The sequence below is a fragment of the Pelodiscus sinensis genome, chromosome 3, assembly GCF_049634645.1.
Source record: "Pelodiscus sinensis isolate JC-2024 chromosome 3, ASM4963464v1, whole genome shotgun sequence".
NCBI classification, from domain to species: domain Eukaryota; kingdom Metazoa; phylum Chordata; order Testudines; family Trionychidae; genus Pelodiscus; species Pelodiscus sinensis.
In genome coordinates, this window is record NC_134713.1 from 143,375,600 (window position 1) to 143,394,534 (window position 18,935).

The window sequence follows — 18,935 nt, forward strand, 5'->3', positions numbered from 1 at the left end:
GAAATTGCACAAGGGGGTTATTGACTGGAAAGTGAGTGATGTTTTACAGTTCCACTTTGTCCAAGGTTTTCATTTGGCTGCTGCCTTTATACTTCTTTTCTTCTGAAATTATCTTCTCCCTTGGAGATGGTCTACAACCTGTGGCTTAGATGCAGCAATCTCTTACCCAGAAAGCTTGCTTGGTGTGTGTGAGGTAGCAGCAGGAGAGACTTGCTCTTTCTAAAGTGCTCTCTCAGCTAGGTATGTGGATTCTGGGTTGATCAGGGTCATCCTCCATCTTGGTAATGACTTCTTCTGTGGTACCAGGCTTATGCCACTTTAGCTGAAGGAATTTTTCCATCAGGTCAGCTCCCAGGTTAAAGACCAGAGCAAGCCAGGCCAAGCCAAAAACAATCCAAATCGCTGCTAGGCTCCTGTACATTGAAATGTAGTGCTTGTTAGGATCTGTGCCTGGAAAAAAAAACAAGACACTTCACATAGTAGACTATACCCCGGGGCCTGGCAAACAGGCTAACAGGATGCAAGACACATAACCTCATGCAAATAATGCCTGACCTATTAGGAGATCATGTGAGCTATACACATTCACATACAAAATATACTTAGTGGATGTGGGCCTATATCCTAGAATGATTCTCTTGTTTTCTTGCTTTGGTCTGGCCTACACTAGAAATTAGGTCAGCTTAACTATGTTGCTATGAAAAATCCTCACCCCCTGAATAGGGTACTTAAGCCAACTTCAGTGGCTATGTAGACAGCAGAAGAATTTTTCTATCCACTGCTTCTTAGGGACATGGATTACCTATAATCTAATGTATGGAGATATACCTATCTCATAGAACTGGAAGGGACCTTGAGTCCAGTCGCCTGCTCTGACCACAGAGCCAAGTACCATCCCCAGCAGAGTTGCTCCAGATCCCTAAATGGCCCTCTGAGGGTTGAACTCACAACCCTGGGTTTAGCAGGCCAATGCTCAAACAACTGAGCTATTACTCCCTCTGGTTGTTGGATGTGGATTACCTTCTTGTTGGATGTGGATTACCTTCTTGTTGGCAAAAGTAGTGTCTTCATTGAAGTGCTACAGCAGCACAGCTTGCCTTCAGTGTCTGAGGTGGGGCTTGGATAAAAACTTTAAGGCCCCATCTACATATAGAACTATAGACTGGGAACTTGCTACTTTATTTAAGTGCATCACCACAGAGTGAGGGGAAAACTCCCATTGAATAATGAATAAGAATGGCTCCATCCTAATATGCTCTGGGTAATCCAGTCAACTCTATCATGACCACTTTACTATACCTGCTATATAGCTGGTAAACAGGACAAGAAACTGATGTGACTGATTCACTCCCCATGCGGCCTGTCCATGCTTTCAAGCTGTTACTTTCATCAAACTTCAGTTAGCCCGTGATGTTTAACCTTAACCAGGGTTATGTAAAATGATTCATTCCAGCCCGTTCTGATGGGAAATGACCATGTTAGAACCAAATGAGAAAGGCATGTTTTAGTCTGCATCTGGCTCTCTAACATGTTAGAATATAATTTTAGCCACAAACATGATTCATTGCACCCATAGTTCTTTCTGTACTATGCACAAAGCCTGAGTTCTGGACAGAGAGGGCCAGAGAGCATTTGCGGAAGTGTATTACCAATGCCATTTTGCATATGTGAAGTTATGGGGCCGGGGGAGTCACTGACACCCATCTGGCAGTTCTAGAGAATGAATTCATCGGCCAAGCACTGCAGGCAGTATTCCCGTCAACAACTCTGCTGAGACTCTGAGGGCCAAGTGCTCCACAGATCTTCATAGTGTTACTGCAAGATCTTACACGCTCTCAATGCACACACAACTTCTGGGAAGTGAAGGGAGGATAAACGCCAGAGAAGCTGACAGAACCTATTGTCCTTTCTACACACGTGGACATTCTATACCTTGCCTGTGAAGAACATTGTGTGAGTGAGATGGTGCAGCGAAAGGTTTCCTCTCTGGCCGCAACTCTAGGGCACAGCCAGTGCCTTGGCAGATTGCATGTTGCCATTTGATACATCTTCTTACAAGGGTCTCTCCTTGCTACTAGTATTCACCCTGTAATGAGAACTCCTGGCAGTACAATGTTAAGAGATGGCCTGATTCCCAAAAATATTTGTCAGGGTTTCTTTACTCCATATGTAGGTGGCATTAATTGGGACTAGATAGCTCAAAGGATTGGTTATGTGAGAGAGAGTCTTTCACCTCTTTAGTCTTTCACTCTAAACCAGGCTGGGAACAGTTACTATCTAATCGGTGTTCAGTGGGCTGTGTGAAATGAAATTGGTGGGCTTTAGTGTAGTTTTTAATGGGGAAGTTTTCATATCCAGCACTACAATTGGTAAAACTTAGCCGTCTTGTTGGCAGTCTCAGTAGAGACATAGGGCCCGATTCTGATCTCACGTATTCTGGACTCGCACTAATGTAACTCATTCACTTCTGCAAAGTTACTCCCAATTTACAGTGGTCTAAGAACACAGGCCTATAAAGTTCATCCAAGCTCACCCCCTTCATTACCTACTACATAATCCCCAAATCCAATGGTGCTGAGGGTGATGAATGTGAAGTAGAAGCCTTCTCCATAGCTCCACCCTTCTACGTAACTGAAGATCATAGGTGGGAATACTAGAAAAAGCAAGGTCCCAGCAGTCAGAAAGAGGGCCAATGCCAGTGTCTGCACCACCTGCAGGAGAGAAGGAAAATGGCAGCTCAGTATATTTGGTGTTTTTGATTAAAGGTCCAGCTCCGAGGCTACATCTAGACTGCAGGCTTCGTTCGGAAGAAACTCTTTGCAGAAGAGATCTTCTGAAAAAACTTCTGAAAGATAGTGGCCACACTGCAAAAGTGCATTGAAAAAGTGATCTACTTTTTCAACAGAGAGCATCCACACTGAATGGATGCTCTCGTGCATGTAAGCTGTGATTATGATGGATGGAGTGGCCACTAGGGCATCTGTGCTTTTTCCTCTTTCCTCTTTTTCCGAAAGAACTCCCTCTTCCCCATCCACACAAAAAAGAAAAGGCTTCTTCCTCGTAGAATGAGGGTTACCAATGCCGGAAAACCCCCTCTGTTCTTTCGATTTTTCGTGCAGAAGAATACAATTGCAGTGTGGACGTTCTTCAAGTTTTGTAAGAAAAACCACCATTTTTCTGACAAAACTCTGTAGTGTAGACATGCCCCTAGAGTCATGTGAAAATCTCAGCTTCATGTAAAAACAAAAATTAGTTTCTAGTTCTCTTGGTTGCAGACAGATGTTTGAAAATGTGATCAGAACTCATTCAAAAGATTCAGAAACTAGGAGGCAAATAAAAAGTACCCGTACTGTATTATTTTCTCCAACTTCCACAACTTTGGAGGGCCTGTCTCATGAGTTTTGAATGCACACCATTGATGAATCCACTGCTACAGGTTGAACCTCTCTTGTCTGGCACCCTCAGGACCAGAACGACCGGTTCCAAACAAGAGTTTTCTGGACCATGGGAGGTCAGTATTTTCTAGCAGTATTACCTACACTTCCACTACTTTTTAAAAGGACATTTGGTGGTATATTAGAGCTAAATAATAGCACAGAACACTGAGAGCCAGGACTGGTGGCTGTAAACAAATTATGGGACTGCGGGAAACTCGGCCACACCCATGAAAAGTGGACATCCGGCTAACTAAAACCATTCTGGATAATGAATATTTCTGGCTAAGAGAGTTCTGGACGAGAGAGGTTCAACCTGTAGAACAAAATCCATTGACCAGCCCATGGCTATCAATTGCTATTGTAATGAGCTCTGTTTTCTAGCATTTATAACTCCATTTACAATAGTACCACATTGTTTTTGGATTAGTTTTAGCTGAAATCAGTTTGCCTGATTCTTTGTGGTTTAAATGTAGACATGTAAAAGAGCAGCCAGCATCAGGTAGATCTTTATTTCTCTTAATACCAATGTCTGCTTTGTGGGTGAATTCACTAGTGACTGTTTAAATTATACCTGCAAAATATATGGCTTCAGTGTTTAAACATGCAAACAATCAAGGTATGTGTAACTGAAGGAAGAATAGTCTAGTTTGACCATGGGATTGGGTGTCAGTCACGTGAACTCTAAAGTTGACTGTCTCCCTGTGGGCATGTCACTTAGGTCTTGATACATAGTCAATTGAAGACAACTGAAAAACTCCCATTGATGCCAATGGCCGTAGAATCAATAGGTGACTTATTCTGCATGTGCATTTACCTTGAATGGACTTAGTCATGACTATTGAATTAGCAGGTCTGAAAATGTGGGCTTGATTGTCCCTGCCTCAGTCTCCCAGGGGTATTGTGAGGATTAATGATAAAATCTGCACAAAATTTTGAACAGAGGAGGAGCTAAGTATTACTATTATTCATTCCATTTTTTAAAATGTTGTGCAGGGGTCTTGGGTGTCAGAACTTTATCACACAGTGTAAGGAGAGGGAGGGTGAGTAGCCAGGAATGGCTAGAAACAAAATCAATTAATTTCCTAACACTAGTTTTAAAAGATGTTTGAGCAAAGGTAACCTATTTTCCTGGATTGTAACTTTCAAAGTGAATAAGCAGTTAAAGCTGGTCCTAGATATAATGAGTGGTTCAGAGAGACAGACAGACAGACAGACAGACTCCACCGTGAGAAAATGATGTGTTGGAGGTTCTGAATGGGCCATAGATTCACCAATAGAGTATTTGAGAGTCTTATCTTTTATCTCCAATTTCAGGGGCCAGTCACTGACTCTTTATTCAGAAACACATTTTCTCCATGTACCCTGTTTTTCAAAATCTGGGTTGATTCAGACTGTGTAACCCACTGACAGACCTTACCCACCATGAGTGAATATCTAGAATTACGGTAAAAGAGAATAACAGAGTGAAATTAAGTGTAGAGATGCTGGGCCAACTGGTGAAGGGATGTCAGATGAGAATGGACCAATAAAAATGAAGTTGTCTTGGCATACAGTAGAAACTTAGAGTTATGAGCACCAGAATTATAAGCTAGACAATTAACCACACATCTCCTTTGGGTCCAGAAGTGTGTGACTGGGCAACTGCAGGAGAAAGAGAAAGATATAAAGTACCATACTGTGTTAACTGTAAACTACTAAAAAATAAAGGGAAAGCAGCATTTTTCTTCCACATAGTAAAATTTCAAAGATGTATTGAGTGAATTGTCAGTTGTAAAAATTTACAAGAAAATCATATCATTTTGTTCAGTGTTACAATCAGCCTCCTCCATTCATAACTCTGAGTTTCTTCTGTAGTTTTAAACTACTAAGGCTTGATTCAGTATAGCACATAAGTACATGCTTGTGGTATGTTAAAGTCAATGGGATTTGGGCACAGGCTCAAAGTTAAGACCATGCTAATAGGTTTTGGTGAATCAGGGCTTAGGATGGGCAAAGATCCTTTCCTTCAGACAAGAGCAAATTACTTCCAAATCCTCATCTATAAACGTGACATGTCAGCTTCTTGCTAGGGAGAAGATATGATTACTGTGTCCCAGGTGATACAGACAAATAAACAGCAGTGTGGCCCTAAGCGCCATCTGTATGTGAAAAACGATTAGCTTTAAAATAGATGCGGACCAATGATAAAGGGACACTGTACCTGTGCCCGGCCTGGCTTATGCACCCATCTCTCAAGAGTGATCAGGTGTGCGTTGAGTGCTTTTCCCAGCTGATTGAGAAAGGTCAGGTTAAGCGGCACCCCAAACAAGGCATAAAACACACAGAACACCTGCCCAGCCACCGTACTGGGGGCCAAGTTACCATAACCTGCAGTGAAGAAGAGAAAAAAAGGAACATAAGAACATAAGAATGGCTGTAGTGGATCAGACCAAAGGTCCATCTAGCCCAGTAGCCTGTCTGCCGACAGTGGCCAGCACCAGGTGCCCCAGAGAGGGTGGACTGAAGACAATGATCAGCGATTTGTCTCCTGCCATCCATCTCCAGCCTCTGACAAACAGAGGCCAGGGACACCATTTCTATCCCCTGGTAAATAGCCTTTTATGGACCTAACCACCATGAAATTATCTAGCTTCTCTTTAAACTCTGTTATAGTCCTAGCCTTCACAGCCTCCTCTGGCAAGGAGTTCCACAGGCTGACTACACGCTGTGTGAAGAAGAACTTTCTTTTATTAGTTTTAAACCTGCTACCCATTAACTTCATTTGGTGTCCTCTAGTTCTTCTATTATGGGAACTAATAAATAAGGGTATGTCTACACTACCCCGCTAGTTCGAACTAGCGGGGTAATGTATGCATACCGCACTTGCTAATGAAGCCCGGGATTTGAATTTCCCGGGCTTCATTAGCATAAGCGGGGAGCCGCCATTTTTAAATCCCCGCTGCTTCGAACCCCGTCTAGCGCGGCTACACGGGGCTCGAACTAGGTAGTTCGGACTAGGGTACCTATTCCGAACTACCGTTACTCCTCGTGAAACGAGGAGTAACGGTAGTTCGGAATAGGTACCCTAGTCCGAACTACCTAGTTCGAGCCCCGTGTAGCCGCGCTACACGGGGTTCGAAGCAGCGGGGATTTAAAAATGGCGGCTCCCCGCTTATGCTAATGAAGCCCGGGAAATTCAAATCCCGGGCTTCATTAGCAAGTGCGGTATGCATACATTACCCTCCTAGTTCGAACTAGGAGGGTAGTGTAGACATACCCTAACTTTTCTTTATTTTCCCTTTCCACACCACTCATGATTTTATAGACCTCTATCATATCCCCCCTCAGTCTCCTCTTTTCTAAACTGAAAAGTTCCAGTCGCTTTAACCTCTCCTCATATGGGACCCGTTCCAAACCCCTAATCATTTTACCTGCCTTTTTCTGAATCCTTTCCAAGGCCAAAATATCTTTTTTGAGGTGAGGAGACCACATCTGTACACAGTATTCAAGATATGGGCGTACCATAGTTTTATACAGGGGCAGTAAGATATTCTGTGTTTTATTTTCTATCCCTTTCTTAATAATTCCTAGTATCCTATTTGCCTTTTTGACCGCCGCTGCACACTGTGTGGAAGTTTTCAGAGAACTGTCCATGATAACTCCAAGATCTCTTTCCTGATTTGTCAGAGCCAAATTAGCCCCCATCATACTGTACATATAGTTGGGGTTATTTTTCCCGATGTGCATTACTTTACACTTATCCACATTAAATTTCATTTGCCATTTTGTTGCCCAATCACTCAGTTTGGTGAGATCTTCTTGGAGTCCCTCACAGTCTGCTTCTGTCTTGACTATCCTAAACAGTTTGGTATCATCCGCAAACTTTACCACCTCAATTACATTCAAAGGCTGTATAGTCATTCTGCTGGGCAAAGGGTTGGAAGCTCAGTTTAGTTCAATTCCATGAAGGCCCAGAGGTCTGGATGCTTCTCTACACCTTTCTAAACAGAATTCAGGCTACAGCAATTGGCACAGGGGCTCCTTAGGCCCCAAATCATTGTCACTATCAAAAGAACACTGGATGTGACAAATTATTATTATTATTTAAAGATGCCTTATTAGGAGGTGATTTTTTTCAATTTTGGGACACATGCAAAATAGTTTGTGTAAGCAGATTCTGTACGTGTCTTGCACACACAGAGTAGTCGCCCAATTTGCATATGCAAACAAAGGCTTTGCAGATGCAGAATGGTGCCCACTTTTGAACATAAACATTCAGCGCTGGAGGCTGACTAAAGATGCGATCTTTTAGATAGTCCCCGCACTGGTAGAGACTCTCCTGAGAGGTCTGGCCAAATCAGCAGTCATGTGAGCCAGTGGTTCACAAACCAATTGGAGGGAACATCTACCGACAGAGAAAGACCGAATAGGAAGGGAGGCTACCTCACCTATAGTTGTGACAACAGTTCCCGCAAAGAAGAAAGAGTTGCTGAAGTCCCAGTTGCTGGGGTTGGTAGAGTTTCCTTCTGGGTGGACCCCTTTCTCCCATGCTTCCAGTATGACCTGAAGCAGAAGAAGAAGCAAGACAGCTCAGATGAGCAGCATGTATTGGCTCATGACAAAGAGGCTGTCAGTTAAAAAGATGGACCAGTGACTGTTGATGGATGTCTTGAGGCTTAGATGTGCAATAACCAATGAACTTTCTAGACAGGCTAGAGTTTGACCAGAAGGATCTGATAAAACTCTCTCAGTGGCTCACTGGATGACAGAGGAATAAAGCTGGCTAGGGTCCTTAGAAGAGTACCCAAGCAGGGACATTTCAGGAACTTGGTGGGGGTTGAAGGTAAGGAAATGCAAAGGACATTAAAAGTGCTTGAATTAGGGGAAAATGTGATGTTATGCCACAAACCAAAGATTGTTCCTCCTCTCTCTCCCTCCCTCCCAGTCCCCATCTCAGCCCAAACTGATGTAACTTATGCATGTGTGTAGCGGGGAAGGAATGGCTGGATTACCACTACGTGGTGAGGGCAAGTTCTGTTTTTAGCGCTAGCTTCTCAGTATCTCCCAATCATCTCCAGCCCTTTTCTTCCCATCTGACAGCTTGGAGTTAACTAATGAGACATCCTCAGCTGCTCTGGACTGCTCTCGTTGGCTGGATTTTGCAGAGGGTCAAAGTCAATGAGGGCTCAGGCAGTGCAGCTCCCCAAATTCAGTTGTAATGTGAAATATTTTACTTGTCTATCAAAAATCATAGACTCCTACTGCTCCACTGGACCTCAAGTCTTCATCTAGTTCATCCCCCTGCTCCGCTCAAGGCGAGCTATACCTAGGCCATTCCTGGCAGTTACTTGTCCTTGTTATTAAAAATCTCTAATGATGGGGATTCTGTAGCCTCTGTTGGAAGCCTCTTCCAGAGCTTAATTACCCTTCGTTAGAAAGGTTTCGTAATTCAGGTTGGATCTCTCAAAACCAGGACTCTGTCATCCGGCAACATCATGGGTGTTCCTGGACCAGGGAGTCCTGGCTGGGAGCCCCAGTGGAAAGAGGGCTGGTGGCTTGGAGCCCAGTGGGACGGAGGCTGGGTTTGGGGATGGAGTCCCAGTAGCGCAGCTGGGGCTGCTGTAGCATCAGGAGCAGGGCTGGGGATTTGGCAGCCCTGGTAGCGAAGCCAGGGCCAGGGATGTGGCAGCCATAGTAGCGGAGCTGGGGCTAGGGATATAGCAGCCACAACAGCCCCAGTAGAGGGGCTGTGGCCAGAGATGTGGCAATCCGGGCTGCCGGGACCACAGCAGCCTGGCAGTCTGGCAGGGGGTGGGAGGGTGAGTTGGGGAGCTGGTAGCAGGGGACCTCTGCTAGTCTGGCAAATTCCCTTGTTTGGGACCGGTCAGGTCCCAAGGGTGCTGGATCAGACAGGTCCGACCTGCATCTAACTTAAATTTCTTTGATGCAGATTTAGCCCATTGCTTCTTGGCCAACCCTCAGAGGACATGGAGAACAATTGATCACAGTTTGCTTTATAACAGCCCGTAACATGTGAAACCCGTTATCAGGTCCCCCCTTGAACATCTCTTCTCAGGATTAACCATCCTGCTATTTAACATTTCCTCATAGGTTGGGTTTTCCTCTAGAAGTTTTGTTGCTCTCCGTTGGACTCTTTCCAGTTTGTCCATGTGTTCACTGAAGTGTGGTGCCCAGGACACAGTTCTCCAGTTGAGGCCTCACCAGTGCTGAGCAGTGTGAGACAGCTGCCACCCGTCACTGTGTCTTATGTACAATACACCCACTGCAGAATGATGCTCGTCTTTTTTTGCAACTGCAGCACATTGCTGGCTTATATGCGATTGGTAATCCACTGCAATCCCTAGATCCTTATATCCAGCGACATGCCGCTACAGAATGCTGCTTAGCTGCTGGGATAGTCCATCCACTTGGGAGGATCTGTTCTCTTTTCCCCTCACCACTTCTGAGCAACCTCATCCTTCCACCAGGTGATAATGAGACTTGTTTGTGCACCCACCCACTTGTCCTTAGCCAGTAGAAAGGGTTGCTTCTGAGTAACACAAGATATAAAGGGGGTGAGTGTGCTGCTGCCATGGGCCCAATGACCATGAGATGCTCATTCAAAGTTGGGGGATGCTCATTCAAAGTCCAAACTGCACAACCAACACCTTGAACAGATATGGAATAACTGGAATCTGCAGGAATTTTTGCAGAATTGACTCAATTGTTAATAAAGACATTAACTGGATGTCACATTATAAAGCCAGTCTCCCCTGGTCCCTAACAACTGCATTTTTTACATGAAAGTTAAGAATGGGATGCTTCCAGCCCATTTAATTAGCCTCATTAGCACCGGTCCTACAATTGACAGGTACTTCCCATGCCCCCCATCGTGTAGCCACGATGCTTTTTTTACAGCCGCTTTTGAGAGTAAAGCAAAACTTTAGATTGGGGGTAGCCAGGCTTCTCTTGAGTAGGGTCTGATACATGGTGTCTGATACATTGGTGCCCTCTGCTGGTTCTTGCTAGAGTAGCTTGCAGTTGAAACTCTTTTTGCAGTATTCAATACAACCAGAGACTCAGCAAAATTCTTCTCTCAGCAACACCAGTGCATCCCCTTGACTTTTAATAAAGTTCAGTTGGTGTAAGACTGGAGAGTTTGGTCCCCTGTGAGCTTCCTAGGCTACTGGGCCTGGCCTAAATAACCTATGAAAGTATGCCAAGTAAGCTCCAAACTGGAAGTCACCCTCTCGTTGCACCATGGCATCAGGGCTCTCTTCTCTGGCAGCATTGCCACTGTCATGTTCTGTACAGTGCAAAGCACTCACCAAGTAATAGATTAGAGTATCAGTCATCACCAAGCGGTCTCAATGCACCAACAGTCAGGCAGAATCATTCACTTCCTGTTACCTTTGTAATCTGTACTCCACTGTTCTATCAGTGCATCTACTGCACCAGGGTTCTTTGTTGATCAGACAATTGATCTATGGAAACCCATCAGACGAAGAATACAGTGCAAATTTCCATCCCCTTTGGAATAGTTTAATGGCCTTACTGAAACAGCAGAGGGAAAGGCTCCCAGTCTGCTGCTACAGAAATTGCAAGAATGAAGAAAAGATCTTATTGATTCAAGGATTTCTTATTGTCCTGTTATTGCATGATACTACCAAGGAGCCCAGCTTTCAGTAACCATAGAGGGTATTGTAACTGGCCATTAATCTATTTTAAGTTTAAAACCCATTTATTTAGAATACACATTGGACCACAAGCAAATATATGTTGTGCTGATTCCTTTAAATGCTGAAGTAAATGGCTGCGTCTAGACTGGCATGATTTTGCGGAAATACTTTTAATGGACAAGTTTTTCTGTTAAAAGTATTTCCGCAAAAGAGCATCTAGATTGGCAAGTGCCTTTGCGCAAAAGATTTGCTTTTGCACAAAAGCATCTGTGCCCAGTATAGACGCGGTTTTGCGCAAGAAAGCTCCGGCGGCCATTTTCGCCATCGGGGCTTTCTTACACAAAAAATTCCTGTCCCTGGCTACACTGGCCCTCTTGTGCAAGAACACTTGTGCAAGAGGGCTTTTTCCCGAGCGGGAGTGTCAGAGTTCTTGCGCAACAATACTGACAATCTTACATTAGATCGTCAGTGTTCTTGCACAAATTCTCACGGCCAGTTTAGACAGCTGGCAAGTTTTTGCCAGTCTAGATGCACCCAATGAGTTTTAAAGAACTTAATGTATGTGAATCATAGAATGCCAGGGCACTGTAAGAAGAGACCTCAAGAGGTCATTGAGTCCAGCCCCCTGCCCAAGGCAAGACCAACCCCAACAAAATCATCCCAGCCAGGGCTTTGTCAAGCCAGGACTTAAAAACCTCTAGGGATGGACAGTCCACCCCCTCCCTAGGTAACCCAGTCCAGTGCTTCCCCACTCTCCTAGGCTGAGTCTACACTGGCATGAATTTCCGGAAATGCTCAAAACAGAATAGATTTCATTATAAGTATTTCCGGAAAAAGAGCGTCTACATTGGCAGGCTGCTTTTCCGGAAAAGCCCTTTTTCCGGAAAAGCATCTGTGGCCAATGTAGATACGCTTTTCTGGAAAAGAGCCCCGACCGTCATTTTCGCGATTGGGACTTTTTTCCGGAAAAGACTGCTGGGCTGTCTACACTGGCCCTTTTCCGGAACAGTGTTCCAGAATAAGGACTTATGCCCGAGCGGGAGCAGAATAGTTTTTCCGGAATAGCGGCTGATTTTGTACAGTAGAGCGTCGTTGCTTTTCTGGAAATTCAAGGGCCAGTGTAGACAGCTCGCAGCTTATTCCGGAAAAGTGGCTGATTTTCCGGAATAAGTGGCCCAGTGTAGACACAGCCCTAGTGAAATAGTTTTTCCTAATGTCCAACCTAGACCTCCCCTACTGCAACTTGAGACCATTGCTCCTTGTTCTGCCATCCCTCACTACTGAACAGCTTCTCTCCATCCTCTTTGGAACCTCCCTTCAGGAAGTTGAAGGCTACTATCAGATCCCCCCTCAATCTTCTCTTCTGCAGACTAAACAAACCCAAATCCTTCAGTCTGTCTGCATAGGTCATGTGCTCCAGCCCCCTAACCATTTTGGTTGCCCTCCGCTGGACCCTCTCCAATGCATTCACATCCTTTCTGTAGTGGGGGGGCGGGGGCCAGAACTGGACACAATATTATAGATGTGGCCTCACCAGAGCTGAATAAAGGAGAATAATCATTTCTCTGGATCTGCTGGCAGTGTTCCTCCTAATGCACCCTAATATGCCATTTGCCTTTTTGGCTACAAGGGGACACTGTTGACTCATATCCAGCTTCTCATCTACTGTAATCCCTGGGTCCTTTTCTTCCAAACTACTAAGCCATTTGGTCCCCAGCCTGTAACAATGCTTGGGATTCTTCCATCCCAAGTGCAGGACTCTACACTTGTCTTGTTGAACCTCATCAGATTTCTGTTGGCTAGGGTGGCCAGGTGTCCGGTTTTGAACCGGATAGTCCAGTATTTGAGCTTTCTGTTCGGGAAACAAATTGAGAAAATAGAATTGTCCAGTATTTTCAAAAGAAGATGTAATGTAGATTGTGATGTAATGTCAAGTATGTCCGGTATTTTTGTTGAAACCATCTGGCAACCCTACCTTTGGCCCAATCTTCCAATTTGTCTAGATAACTCTGGACCCTAGCCTTACCCTCCTGCGTATCTATCTCTCCCCCTAGCTTAGTGTCATCTGCAAACTTGCTGAGGGTGCAATCCATCCCCTTATCCAGGTCATTAATAACTATGTAGAACAAAACTGACCCTAGAAAACATCCCTGGGGCGATCTGCTTGAAACCGACTGCCAACCTGACATTGAGCTGTTGATCACTACCCGTTTGGCCAGAGAATTTAGCCAGCTTCCTATCCATCTTATAGTCCAGTTATCCAATCCATACTCCCTTAACTTGCTGGCAAGTATATTGTGGGAGACCATATCAAAAGCCTTGCTAAAGTCAAGGTATATCACATCTACTGACTTCCCCATGTCCACAGAGCCAGTTACCTCATCATAGAAGCTAATCAGGTTGGTCAGGCACAACTTGCCCTTCATGAATCCATGTTGACTATTCCTGATCACTTTCCCCTCTTCCAAGGGCTTCAAAATGAATTCGTTGAGGATCCCCTCCATGATTTTTCCAGGGACTGAGGTAAGGCTGACTGGTCTGTAGTTCCCTGGATTGTCCTTCTTCCCTTTTTAAAAGATGGGCACTACATTTGCCTTTTTCCAGTCATTTGGGATCTCTCCCGATCTCCACGAGTTTTCAAAGATAATGGCCAAGGACTCTGTAATGACATTTGCCAACTCCCTCAGTACCCTCGGATGCATTAAATCCGGGCCCATGGATTTGTGTATGTTTAGCGTTTCAAATAGTTCTTAACCTGTTCTTTCTCCACCGAGGGCTGTCCACCTCTTTCCCATACTGCGTTGCCTAGTGGAGCAGTCTGGGAGTTGGCCTTGTTTGTAAAGACAAAGGCAAAGAAAGCATTGAGTACTTCAGCTTTTCCCACATCATCTGTCACTAGGTTACCTCCCTCACCCAGTGCTTTCACCTTTACAGAGCCAGTTTCAAATACTGCCTGAGGTAACACTTGAAGTGGCGTTTACACATCTTAACTTGGTACACACTGAAATAGCAAGGCATGGTGCAGGGCAGGGTGTAGAGATGTTACAGATCTGGGTGGAGGTGCACTGGCAGAACTGTTTCCTCCTCTTAAGGCTTTCAATAGTGTTGATCAGTGCAGTACTGGAGGGCTGAGCTGGGCACAGGACCAGGAAAGCAGAACTACAGTGAGTTGCATCAGCAGAGGCATGTGTATGGGGCTCCTCAAAATGGAAAACAGCAAGAAGTGCAGAAGTGAAATGGCAGAGCAATGTGGACAGAGTTTGCACTGCCTCTGCCTTTCTTTAGACAAGTTCTAGGTTAGATAAATGTCTATCAGGGATGGTCTAGACAGTATTTGGTCCTGCCATGAGGGCAGGGGACTGGACTCAATGACCTCTCGAGGTCCCTTCCAGTCCTAGTGTTCTATGATTCCTGGACATTCAATCAACCTAGGCAGTATTAGTAAAAGTGGATTAACCCTCCAGGCTCAAACTAAGCCTTGACCTGAGACTGAGGCAGCCTGCTCCTCTTACCTGCACAAACTGCTCCAGGGCTTGCTTATCCAAGCAAGTGTAGTTCTGCAGGAACTTGAGTTTTTCTAGCTGGAATTGGTCCCGAGTCTGGGCCTCTGCTTGCTTCTCCAGCAACTGGAATACCATGGCCCCTAGGAGAAGGTAAAAGAGATACCCCAGCACCAGTACCAGAGTCCAGTTGATCCGCCAGCCGCATACAACGAGCTGAGCCATGCTGCTGCGGCAAGATGTAGCTCTCCCTGCTGAGCACTCACTGGGTTAATGTGCCATGAGGCACGCTGCCCCAAGCGCCCAGGAATCACACGGTCACGATTCCAGCAATTGCTGCTGATATTCTGTTTAAACAGCTGAAAGACATCAGGCCTGTCTGAAATGAAACGTGTGCAAACAGCGTTCCTCTCCCCTCGTCTTTTCTGTAGCCAGGAGTGAACTGACTGGCAAGCCGCAGGAAAGCTTTCCTCTTAAAGTATCTTTTCATCCAAGAATCTCACCAGGCTTTCCAGCTTTTGACGAATGAAGCCTCACTACCCCTGTGAGGTGAGTATCACACCCCTGATTTTCTATAGTGGAGAACTGAGGCACAGAGTTGGAAAGTGACTTACCCAAGGTCACACAGTAAGTCAGTGGCAAAGCCAGGAAGAGACTCCGTCTTGACTCCCAGCAGTTTGCTGTAACCACTAGACTTCAATACAAGGAGGTACTACAATATCTCCAATGAGAGGAGGCATCCCAGAACAGACGAGAGTATGGAGCTGAATGCACTGAAAAGTCAGTAGCTGCAGGGTGCACCATACAAGCATTGGTGGCATCATTGAACACAACAGGATGAAGGTCTCAACCATCCTGAGTTAAGCTTGGTGACAAAGTGGAATGTCGAGTGACTCCACTCTCCTGGCTGTCTGGCTTGCAGGTTCAAACTCTTTATCAGTGGACTCCACGCTGGAAAAGCCCCTAGTCTCTCAGGCTAGGAAATCAATCACTCATCTTTACTGCTGCTCTCCAGGTTGCCCTTTTAATCCAAACGACAGAGCAGGAGGAGGGCTAAAGGTTAATCGTTAGCTAAAAACAGTCCCATAGACTTACTCATGGGAAGCTCAATGATTTTCATGTGTTGGAAGGGAGCTAGAGTTTTGTATTGTATAGGAGGAAGAGCCAATGGCTTGTGGCCAGAATGTGGCTGAGAGAAAACAGCCATGGCAAGGAAGCCACGTCTGGTGCGTGGTTTTGTTATCAAACTTCCTCCCTGTTCAAATGCTCTGCGCAATGGTTGTCGGTGGAGGGTTTTTTCACCAGCCTGGAAATGGTGCTTGGGGAAGTAGAGGAAAGGCTGTGACAGGGTCAGGTCCACTTCTGGGAGAAACTTCACATGCTCCATTTGAATTGCTGTTTGTAAGAGCCAAATCCTGCCGTTCCACATGTTGACCGACTGGCAGCTCAGCCTTGGAAGCTCCTGGCAAGCTGCCTATGAATAGAGCATTCCTGGGACTTGGCTCAGCGCAGTGACGACTGTTGTGTTGCTGGGGAGAGAGGGGCAGGGGAGGAAGGAGTCTGGTAACAGATGTTATGTTAGAGGACCCAGAGGGTTAGAATCTCAGTTCTGGGCAAGTCCTCAGTTGAGGAGAGGGAGAGAGGAGCCAGAAGCAGAAGTGAGGCTGATAGCGCCCAAGTCCAGCAAACCCTCCCAATGAAATGGCAAAGCAAACTGATCAAGAGACACAGGCTGGCTAGGCAGCACTTCTGATAGCTACGAGGGCAAGGGCCCAGCCGGAGAACCTGCAGCAACAACTGCTGTTTTCTTTCTGCTTGCCCAGCACAGAGGCAGAGCCCATTTGTTGTGGATTTTGGGGGATGCTGTAGGGACATGGCCTTGGACCATCTGGGAGTGGCTGCAAAGCAAATCTGCATACTCAGCGTCTGCTGGCTGGGATCATTCATTTTCACAGTGTAGGAGGCTGAGTCCTCCTTGCCCATGCATCCGGGACCTCTTCCTCTTGGAGACCCATCAGAAACTAGTCAGCAACTTTCTGGGATTGCTGGAAGTCTATTCATTTTGCTTAGCATTTGATGAACTGGGTTAAATTCCCACCGTTGAAGGAGATGTCCTGATGCAATGTGCTAAAGCAATTAGTTAAATGAAGAACTAATAAAAAAAATTGGCCTGCCTTATTGAAGAACCTTTCTTTGATCAGAGTTCAGGCAGACATCCCTCTTCCCCCAGCCCTCCAGTTCCTTTCAACACCTGGGGCCAATGATCAGAATTTGAAGCCTACAAAATGTATCCTAGGAGAGACATCTGGTGATGCTGGTGGTCAGGAGGAAGAAAGATGATCACATGAGAAGAAAATGTTCTTGTGGGTTTAGCTAACTTGAGTGAGTATTGTAAGTACCAGGGAGTTTTATAAACTGAACCTCTAAGTTTGCTGATGTTTGTTCATCACAATACTTGAGACACTTGTCGTTAAAGGGTCTTTTGCATGCATCAGAGATGGACCCCCATTTGGCTGGGCTGAATGGAATGATTTGTAATGGACTTTCACTGGAGGTGACATTCTCTTTAATGGCAGGAATTAACTAGAACCTAAAATGCATTTCAAAACAGTAGGCACCAAAAATCAATTAATGGAAAATAAAATCTAGCCAGCAGCTGTGGCAAAGTTGAAAAGAGACCTGGAGCATGTGATAAGAGATGTCCTGAGGATGACTTAATAAGCAGGGTTTCAGTGGGAAAAAGAGAAAAGCAGATCGATTATGTGTGCGAGAGAGAAAATGCAGAGTAAATACACAGCTGGGGATGAGGGCCGTTCCAGCTGAATAAGCTTGAAGATAAGTGCAGGGAGAAAAACCACACAGCATCCATTTAACAAAGGCATTTTCACTCGCACACACACAATGCCATGCAAGTGAACAGAACAGTGTGTTCTGAAAATGTCGACTAAAACATGAGATAAAATGATTACATCGAGTCCGCCCTTGTCATCTCCTCCTCTGGGAAAATCACACTTCAGGTGAGGAATCTATTTGAGATCTGTCCCCTCAGTAGAGACAGTTGTAGGGTTTAAGAAATACCTCTTGGATTTTGTTGCTTTTGCTCTAGAATCTGGAAACTTTAACATATTTCATTTTCCCCCTTCATCAGTACTGTACCACCTTCCAAGCTCCCATTTGTTAGAACTTTCAAAATGCTTTAAAAAGACTAAAAATGCAGCGAATAAACCTCTGATTTGAAACTTCTCCCATTATTGAGATGTTGGACAGAACAACTCAGTTGTGTTTATTTATTGGTTGTAGTATTGTATGTAGCATCTAGCAGCCACAGTCATGTGCTGGGATGCTACTGTGCTAGTTGCTGTACAAACACAACAAAACTGGTTGCTATTCTAGAGTTTACAGCAAACCATTTAGAACTTTTTTATTGTGGGTTGCTGCTTTTCCCCTTGTGCTTTTCAGTACATTTTTCTCCTAGTCTTCAGCTTCACTGCTGGCAGAAAATATGCTATCTCATTAGCATATTTTCTGCTGTTTCTTTTTGCGCAAGGGGGTTTTGCGCCAAAAAAAGCCGTGTGGATGTGGGTTTTTACACAAAATCCCCGTTTGGCACAAGATCCTTATGCCTGTCCCAGACTGTTCAGATTTTTTTAACCCCTTGCTCAAAACAAAATGGCGGAAAATATGCTAATGAGATTGAGACTTATGCTAATGAGTCCCTCATCAGCATATTTTCTGCCAGAAGAACTGGCAGTGAAGACATAGCCGTAGATTTAAACCACTGATTCCCAAAAGCAGCTCACACAATGGACACTGTAAAGATTCTCACTGGGAAAGTCTTTTTGCCCTAGGCCTACATTATACCAAAACGATCAAAAATCCAACCCAGAAGGCCCTAGTCACCAGCTGAGAACTTAGGTTTAGCTAGATCCAGATGGAATTCAAACCTGCAATTTCAGAGTCCTAAACCAAGAACTGATGACGTCTGAGTGAGTTCTAAATTTGGCAGAATGTGCTTACTACTCTCTTGTCCCAAGTGAACCAAAATACTATTTGGCTTCCACAGGACAGAATTCAATAAGGGAACACGCTAGAAAAAAGAAGATTGGAAGCCTCCTTCTGATGATCAGATGAAGTATAAAATCTAATCCCGCTTCATAATCCCACTTTGTTCTTTGTGGTCAGACTTTTTTTAACCCATAGCTAGTTGGGACGGGGACAGATTAAGCTCTCACTGGGCCTTTGGCACACATATACTCCTGGGCCTGTGCCTTCTAATACGAATAACAATAAACGGTTGATAAATTGTAAGAAAGGGGGCAAACCACACTTAAGTGATGCTC

At 45.0% G+C, this 18,935-nt stretch overlaps 1 protein-coding gene across 1 annotated transcript; it reads right to left on the reverse strand.

The window, feature by feature from the left end:
- Nucleotides 1-232: 232 nt before the first annotated feature.
- Nucleotides 233-14,820, reverse strand: KCNK16 (potassium two pore domain channel subfamily K member 16). Its single transcript, XM_006126554.4, has 5 exons — nucleotides 14,608-14,820; nucleotides 7,865-7,979; nucleotides 5,638-5,804; nucleotides 2,546-2,711; nucleotides 233-450 (listed from the first exon to the last, which is right to left on the reverse strand). Exons 1-5 carry the CDS (start codon nucleotides 14,818-14,820, stop codon nucleotides 233-235), a joined length of 879 nt encoding a protein of 292 aa, XP_006126616.4.
- Nucleotides 14,821-18,935: the final 4,115 nt, after the last annotated feature.